This window comes from Euprymna scolopes, chromosome 33 (assembly GCF_053919585.1).
Source record: "Euprymna scolopes isolate OS-2025 chromosome 33, ASM5391958v1, whole genome shotgun sequence".
NCBI lineage: Eukaryota > Metazoa > Mollusca > Cephalopoda > Sepiida > Sepiolidae > Euprymna > Euprymna scolopes.
The window spans coordinates 36,875,343-36,884,550 of NC_136514.1; the positions used below are offsets into that span (position 1 = coordinate 36,875,343).

Consider the following 9,208-nt stretch of genomic DNA (forward strand, 5'->3'; position numbering starts at 1 on the left):
ATATAAAAAACAATAACCCCCAAATGAAAAACAATGAAAGAAAGCAAAAGTAAAGGGAAAGACAAAGAACGAAGAAAATAATAAAAAAAGGAAAGGGAAAGAAAAAAAGAACGACGAAGTGTGATACGATGAGCTATTTTGTTTAAGATATCAGTTGCCACAATTAATTAAATAGAATTCCTTTAAAAACAATGTACTAAAACAAAGAGAGGTCAACACGTTATAGAGCTTTAAGTGCAAACAACTATCGTTTCCAGTTTCGTCATATCTAACGAACAATGTAAGCTTTCATATTTGATTATAAAAAGCGTAAAGGCTTCACAGGTACGACAAAGCTCGCCTGTAAAATTCCTTAGGTTTTGATGTGAAATATGAATTTAACTCGTATTACATCTCCTCTTATGATGTAAACATAAGGCCATATAAATAGTTTTGTAATTCTCGAAATAAGTGGTAATCCGAGGGAGCTAGGTAAGGAGAGTAGGCAGGATGATACAGGATTTTGCAACCAAATTCTCTTAGAAGATCTTTGGTCAGTAGTGCTGTGTGTGGACGAGCATTATCATGATGGAAGATGACATCCTTTCTGTTGACTAAAGAAGATCATTTTAGGGTCAGCATGGGTCTGAATATTGCAGGAAAAATAAAAATGATGCTTTGATAATCTGAAAGAAAAGGTCATAAATTTATCATGGTGACATGTTTAACAATGTAAACCGTCCCACGTCTTACACTAAATGTCCTGGAAACGATACCATACTGTGACAATTGGCCAATCAATAGTATCTGTCGGTGAAACGTCTTTTTGTCGAGGTGAAGATTAAAGGCATACCTGGGATGTTGGGTGTGGCTGGCATTCTCTCAGGATGACGTCTTCGCTTTGGTGGCTCCTTTTGGCTGGAATCGTCTTGATGCTAGGACCGTCTCGACACATTGAGGCAGGCACAAAACAATACACGACACACAATTGTAATACATATGAAAAATAATATTATCTATTTATTTTACAAATTACAAACATATTACAATATATTACAAAACAAATTACAGATCATAATTGATTTTCATAATTAGCTTTTTAAAACTAACTAGCCCTAACTAGTGCTGCGTGCCACTGCTCTGCTCTCATTTACAGAGGGACATAAAATATGTACTCACCCCATGGCTGTACGGACAAAAGAAGCCGAGGGAATGAAAAATTCCATTGTGGTTCCTTTTCTTTTGTATTACTCCGCGCGAAACCCAATCACCTCCTGGCAATGCTGGGGAGAGGCCATGGCGGCTCGTGGCACTACCTAAATATAGTGCCACAACAATATGAATGAAATAAATTACATTGGTTTAAAATGCCGCTCCTACAAACCAAGAAAAACTTTTGCATTGATCTGATGCCTTACTTATTAAATGTTGATGTGAATTCGTGCTCAATCTCCCCTTGTAATGTTTACCTAATGTTATCTAAATAGTTTTGTAATCCTTAGATTTATGACAATTCGAGGGAGATGGATCAGAAGAATCTGCAGGATGGAATACGATTTACCAACCAAATTCTTCTAGATCTCTCACAAACAGTGCTGTGTGAGGGCGAGCATTATCATAATGGAAGCTGACTTCCTTTTTGTTGACTAAAGAAGTTTATTTGCGAGTCAACATGAGTGAGAAAATATGAATAATGCTTCAATAATCTGATAATAAAAAGTTATAAATTAATCATGATATTTTTAATAACAATATGCATAAAATAAGTTGCAGCGTTTAAAATGCACAAAGAAAATTTTTTGCATCGATTTGATGTATAATTAAGCGTTAAGTTATTTCGTATTCGTACGTACGTTATCATCTTTCACCCCTATGTATTCTAATGAGATCGCCTGATTGTCACAAAGATAGAAATGCAATGCGAAAATGTAATCGGAAAATCTACTGGTGCTTTGATTTTACTAATTTTAAAATGAATTGTTTCAAAATCGAATCGTATCGTACAGTTTTAAACTGCTACAGCTTACTATTGTCATAGTTCCCACTTCAATGCGCTTGAACATATTTATCTAAATTTAGAAATTTTGTATAAACGAATACGCAAAAAATTCATATACGCGGTGCCTTAAATAGTTTTCCAGACATTTTTGTACAAGCATTAAAAATTGTCGTAGGCACTTGGAAATTCAGTATGTTATTGCTATACATCATATGAGATGACTGATAAATTTGATGATTCCATATTCGCATGAGCAGGAATTGGAATCTATCCTACTAAAGCCTGATTGTCACAGCTGGTGAATTTCCAAAATGCAATCTGATTTAAACTTGCATAGAAATGCCAAAAAAACATATAGAATACTTCAGACTGCTTTTGGACAATTATTCATGAACTTAGCATCAGTTTTTGAGTGGCATAAGAGATTCGAGGAAGGCAGGAAGTCTGTGAGGGATCATGAGAGGTGTGGGAGAAGTGAGGAAGTCAGAACACTAGAGTTGATTGGTTTCAAATGCCGCTTCTACAAACCGGCATAAAATTTTGCATCAACCTGAGATCGAACTTTTTTTTACAAATACAGATGATGTGCACCGTGCATAATGCACAAGTATTTATTAGAAGTAACTTTACTAGTATCATATGTGATGTAAAATTTCATAAAAGAAAAGGATTAAACGAAAAGAAGCACCTAGTCTTTTACACACAAATACGTACTCGCTGCACTTGTTATGGTGTTGCCAGTAAGCGATCAAGAGACAATTTTGTTTTACATACGTGCGCAGTCTGGTCTTCATTCTTTGATCGACGCCTTTCCATGTTTGCGGCCGATTATCTGTATTGTTGCATCGTCTAGTGACTGTTGATTCGGTTGTTTAACTCAGGCGAATAAAACCCACGTGTAGAAACATTATGGAAACTTCTTGACGATTTCAAAAGCTTTATTGGGGGAGAGAAGTGCGTTCAAAAAGGAAAGATACTAAAATAATTCCTTCTAAAAGATAGGCTAAAATTAACTCCCTTACTTAATTATCTTGCTTAGTTTTAAATTGTCGCAATATTCTCTTAGATTTTTATATTGTCGGGCATGTGTGGCCTGGCTGTACCCTCAAATCGAAATGCCTCGAAACTCTGTCCCATCCAAAACACGTGATGTTCTTATGCAATATCGTCGCACCTGTTTCTAACGTGTTTTGTCTAGTAGGATAACCCTTGATCACTCTCGCCTCACTCACGATAGGTGCACTGGGTCTATTTCTGTTTGTCGCCAAGTTAGCTTGATATGTACTTTATGTAACACTCCCAAAACTCATACTAATTAACATAATCCCCACTTACTGGAGTAGAGTATATAACACAAGTACAGATCTAGGCAACTTATTTGATTGTAATTTTGATGTCCCGATTGATTTGTGTGGAATATTAGTAATTATTACATTTCTGAATTTGAATATAAAGATTAGCATTATTTGGATTATTTGAACCAGTTGTTTAATTAGGCAAATAAAACCCACTTATAGAAGAATAATGGAGATTTGTTAATGGTTTCAAAGGTTTTATGCGAGAGTAAAAATTAGTTCACAAGAAGAGAGACCAAAAACAGTCTAAAATTAATCCTTTCTAAAAGAGGTGCTAAATTAATTCCTTCTTACTTAGCCCCAAAAATGATCGACGAACGGGCAGGTCTCGAGGAAATATGAATTTAGATTTTGACATTGTCGGTCGCTTCCTTGACTCCAACTGCCTCGAAATTTTCTCCCGTCCAGAACACGTAATGTAATGGCTATCGAATAATCTTCGACACTTGCTTTTAGCGTGTTTTGTCAAGGGAACTAATCCTTGACCCTTCCCGCCTCACTTAAGCTAAGTGCACTAGGTCTATTTCCGTTTGCCGTCAAGTTGTCCTGACATGTACTTAATGTCACCCTCCCGAAATCACACTAGCTAACATAATTCCTACTTACTGACGGAGGGCACCAATAGATAGCAGTAATTCAGTTCCACAGGATGGAGATAACTTATAGAAATAAGGTGATATGCCTTTATTTATTTTATTATTTTTTTGTTCTTCTGGTTTAAGATAAAAAATATTGCCGAAAACGAAGCCAAAAGAAAAATGAGCCAGCAGGGAACTCTAATAATAATTCCGTCAATCATGGGACCTTGAGGTGATGACAATCAGATACCCCATATCTTTGGTAATCAGATTCTTACTGTAAGTATACAATAGAGCCGTTATGAAAAGGGAATGCCCCGGTCAGAAACAAAGCCGGTCTGTTGGAACTGATATTGATATTAGGAACAGAAGCAAGTGTTAGGCTCGTTCCCGAGGGATAGAAGTAACAATAACCACTGGGAGGTTGTATATACACAATTTAGGCAGAGGGCAGAGGTAGAACTATCACCTTACGTTTTTCTTTGTCAAAGTAAAGTAGTGTGTAGTGGATGTATATGCGATTTGCCAGCTACTTACAATAAAATCTTACATTAAAGATAATCAACAGTGAAATATCTTGTTTCTAAAATGTTTTTTTTTTAGAGTCGGAGAGAAATGTATGACTTGAATTAAAAGAAGACTAAAAGCGTCGATAAATATCGAAATAATATTTTGAAAAAAAAAAAAAAAATTCTGACAAATTCCACATGTTAAAAATATACGGGTTTGGTTGAACCGTATTCACTAGTGTTGGGACGATTAATCGGAATCGGGAATTAGAAGAATTGGAACATTTTGGGGGAATCGGAATCGGTATCGGAATCAGAAAAAAAAAGATTGTGCCTAGTTTCCGATGCCATAAAACGATTCTTTTAATCCTTTTTATTTTACTTATTGCTGATATTAATGATAAAATGATAAATGTTTATTAATTTTAAACTATTAATAAAACAGAAGTGCATTTTTTACGTTTGCGAAAGTGTATGTACGTGTTTTTTTACGGTAATTTGAAAATTAAAAAAAAAAAAAACAAACAAAAAAAAAGATCGATCGATGGCTGTGTTTAGTCTCGAAAGACAAGGGACACCCCCTGTAAGGGCGTTGCTCGTGTAATTGTGAGGCAAGGGTTACGCAATCTCAGCCACACCTCTTCTGAATCAGAAATGTTTGAGTCCAGTGACAAGGAAAATACCAGGACAACTAGAAACAATGCCGAGATAAGCAGAGAGCACACACAACACCTGGAAGTCCCAATGGTCACCCATTTAGTACTGACCAGGTTCAACATTGCTTATTCGGTGATCCAGCGGGAACCGGTATGTCAACGTGATTATGCCGTCCAAAAAACAAAACAAAAACAAAACAAAAAACAAATAAAAGAACTATATAGCTAAATATTAGTGATTAAAAAAATCAAAATCGAAATCGGTAATTTGGAAGAGTATCGTTTCTTTTTTTTTTTATCGAAATCGGTGTAACATAGCGCGGATGTAAATGTATGGGAAGTGACGTCACCGGTGGGAGAAAAAAGACTATAAAAAGAGAAAGAGAACGATCACGAGAAAGACGAAATGACATCGAGATCACATGCAAGACGCGGAGAACGTGATGGCGACATGACGGATTCACCAATGAGGAAATCTATAATAAATGCTGTTGCTAAAAAGAACAAGCGAGTTGGAATTATTTCCTATGCTTTGTCTTGGTTTCCTTTGCGACTGAGACTGGACACAACGTGTGTTGGTTCGCGGACAACGTTGCGTCAGACCAGAATCGTTAATTGTATAGGAATCGGGAATTAAGAACAGATTCGTTAATTGCATCGGAATCGGGAATTTAAAAGAGAATTGTTAATTGTATCGGAATCGGGAATTTAAAAGAGAATCGTTAATTGTATCGGAATCGGGAAAACTATTGAAATCGTCTCATCACTAGCATTCGCCAAACATTTTTTTGCTAAAGTTTGTGTGTGTTTGCTACAACTATAAACAGATCCCCCACCTCAGGATATTTTAACTATAATCTTCTAAGTTGAGTGCCTTTAAAATAGTATCGTTTGTCTCTGTCGCATTAAAAATATTATTTAAAATAGATTGTTCCTTTATTTATCACTAGCCTGTGTGCCCGGCGTTGACCGAGTGTTTGGAGGTGTGTGTTAAGCAAAATACTACTACTACTACTACTACTACTACTACTACTACTACTAATAATAATAATAATAATAAAGTGGTAGTAGGCAGGCAGGCTCGAACCCGTACCGCGAAGGAGAAAAAGAACGTGAAAAAAAGAAAGAAAAACGTGACGTCTTTGCTGTTGCGTCCATCTCAAAACCGGCAGTGACGAACGTCAAAATTAAGGCTAGTCAATCGAAAAGAGTGGATGACTTTCGAAAATATCGGCGAAAAAAGCGGCCCCTCTTTGTAGAAAACTGCCCCGTTGAGAGTGAAGGAATTAATGTTTTTGGCCAATTTTTCGATGTTTGTCGTCCGAAACTCCGAGGTTTAAAACGATACTTTTTTTCGTCACGTTCCGATACGTCATTCAAAAGTTTTAGGCATACATACATACATACATACATACATACATACATATCTTTAAATAGACAGATGAGATTTATATTATAGATGACCTTTGAAATTATAAATGAAAATGACGTTCTTAAAATTGATGGCAACCTTCCGTTTAACAAGATAATGACATTCTGCATCTAGTCTGGTGCACTGCAGCGTCTGCCGTGACTGCAGAGTTCGAAGCTGGAATGGGTTTTCTGAGCCTGAGTTGGTGATAAGTAGATTTAGGTTTGTCCAGTTACCAGATTCCCCCTATCGACGTTGCAGACAAAGTCCGGTAAAAAGTAAGCCAATACGGTGGGAGCCAGCGCAGCTTCAGGAGTTGCTGGAAAGGTGATGCACTGCTTCACCATCCGTCCTTCGGGGTTCCAAACCGAAGTTTTTATCAGGGTTTACTTCCATTAGCCTTCGTTTTTCCCAAGGCACCCACAAGGCAGCGGAGCTATTTGACGGTAGTTGGTGAAAATTTGAAAATATTTCAAATTTTTACGAATATAATATTGTAGTTATTGTAGTTATTGTAATTATTTTCGTCAAAATTTGAAATATTTTCAAATTTTCACCAACTACCGCCAAATAGCTCCACTGCCTTGTGGAGCTATATATATATATATATATATATATATATATATATATATATATATATATATATATATATATATATATATATATATATATATATATATATATATATATACTGTTTTGATGATTCTGTTTACAAGAATCTTGTTGAACTTAATGCAAAAGAAAATAAATAAATAAATAATAAATAAATAAAAATAAATAAAATAAAAATAAATGGCTGAAAAATTCAACTCCGTTCGTTTCGAATGACAAAACTGAAAAGCAGGTCATCCAGATATGGAACATGTGCACTCAATAACCTTTTAAGACTCGATTTAGTCAGCTTTCGTTACCATATAATTATGTTTCAATAAGTACAACGTTTTTGACTGTAAATGAGATTTGACCTTTCAAAATTATAGTTACAAGAAGCTCGTTGAACTGATGCAACGATGTGACCTTTCCTATTGCTCTAAATTATGTTTGGCTACACGTCTTCTTAAAATTTGTGTTGATTCGTTCTTTTTTTGTTTGTTTGTTTTTAATCTTTTAATACATTCTTCCTTAATAAAATTTAACTAACAATAAACGTCGCACGAGTGAAATACCTATTCGTGTCATAGTCTTAGATAGAAGAAATTTATTCATAGCTTTCATCGGAGTGTTAAAGAACGGTGACTTTCCAACCCAAATTTTCATGCATCTAAATATGGATTGCGCTCAAATTTGCTAAAAAAAAAAAAAAAAAGAAGACGAACCGTTAATACCAGTTATACCAGTTTCTTCCGAAGGAGTAAGTTTGCAGGGTGTCGGAAATTCACAGGGAGTCGGAAATCCACGGCCATGGGAGGATGACAGACAGCGCTTTCCTAAATGGTCACTCATCTGGTACTGGCCAGAGACGGTGGCAGTTGTATTCTGAAAGAAAATTGGTTCAAGGCACGGAAAAATAGATAAAAAAAAAACTGAAAAGAGAAGTGGGCATTCCTTTATAGCAGATTCGATTTTATCAGCTACAGTCCTCCTCGAACTTTTGCGAACGAAAGAGAAAAAAAAAAGAGTACGAATGGCGTTTCCGTTCGAGCAAAGATGGCGCCGACAATAAACATATCGGGCGCCAAAATGTCTGCCTTTGGACGCTCTTTTAATGTCTCGTGTCGCGTTTCGTGAGTCATTTTGAGGTAATTAATTCTAAAGCCAACCTGATCACGTTTGTTTCATCTATCGTAATCCGAAAGACACAATAACTTAAACATTTAGTGTTTTAACCCCCAAGCCTAACCTTAATCGCACTTTGATCTATTTAATTATTAATAGCAATACCATTGCTGTAAGCAAACACTGTTCTATCTTCGAATACAAACAGCTGTAAAGTCAGAAACAACGAAGAACTGCATCTAAAAGTACTGTTTGTCAGAAAAAAACTGCAATGATTATATATATATATATATATATATATATATATATATATATATATATATATATATATATATGTGTTTGTCTGTCTGTCTGTCTGTCTGTTTCCATATTTTCAAACTATCTCTTCCGAAAATAAAAGTCGCAGAGCGGCGCTAGGGGTCTAAAATTTATATACATATAGCAACATCGCTTGGATATTAGAACTATTACAAAAAGTAGCTACGCTGACTGTCCCTCGTGTTCATAAACGAGAAAGTATCTATTCCATTTTTCAAGGCCTTGCTTTAACAAACTTGCTGGCCTTTAGAATCGGATTCCAAGAAATTTAAAGTTTTATTGTGGACTCTTGAATCTATTTTTCTCAGTGAAGAAGGACCTCTTTAATTTAAACCCATGGTTTTTTGTTCGAGCTCTTACGGCTAATTCTTCATCTAGTTTCAATATTCTCACCCCTTTCCTTTTTTGTGTTTATATATATATATATATATATATATATATATATATATATATATATATATATATATATATATATATATATATATATATATGTGTGTGTGTGTGTGTGTGTGTGTGTGCATGTTTATGTATATATATATGTGTATGTGCGTATATATATATATATATATTTATTTATTTTACTTTATTTTATTTTTTCCCTCGTATTTCCTGTTATTCTGACCCCCCCTGTCGGAAAGTTATCCTGTCGACGCGAAAGTAACTAGCCTGAAAAAAAAAAAATAAATA

The 9,208-nt window shown here is 35.2% G+C and overlaps 1 protein-coding gene across 1 annotated transcript in view; it reads right to left on the reverse strand.

Annotated features, from left to right (window-relative positions):
* Nucleotides 1-8,075, reverse strand: part of LOC145258006 (uncharacterized) — a 62,964-nt gene extending 54,889 nt beyond the window's left edge. Inside the window, exon 1 of the mRNA XM_080115734.1 lies at nucleotides 7,804-8,075. Coding sequence (XP_079971860.1) covers nucleotides 7,804-7,930 — 127 coding nt within the window. The 5' untranslated portion in view covers nucleotides 7,931-8,075. The remainder of the gene's footprint in view (nucleotides 1-7,803) is intronic.
* Nucleotides 8,076-9,208: the final 1,133 nt, after the last annotated feature.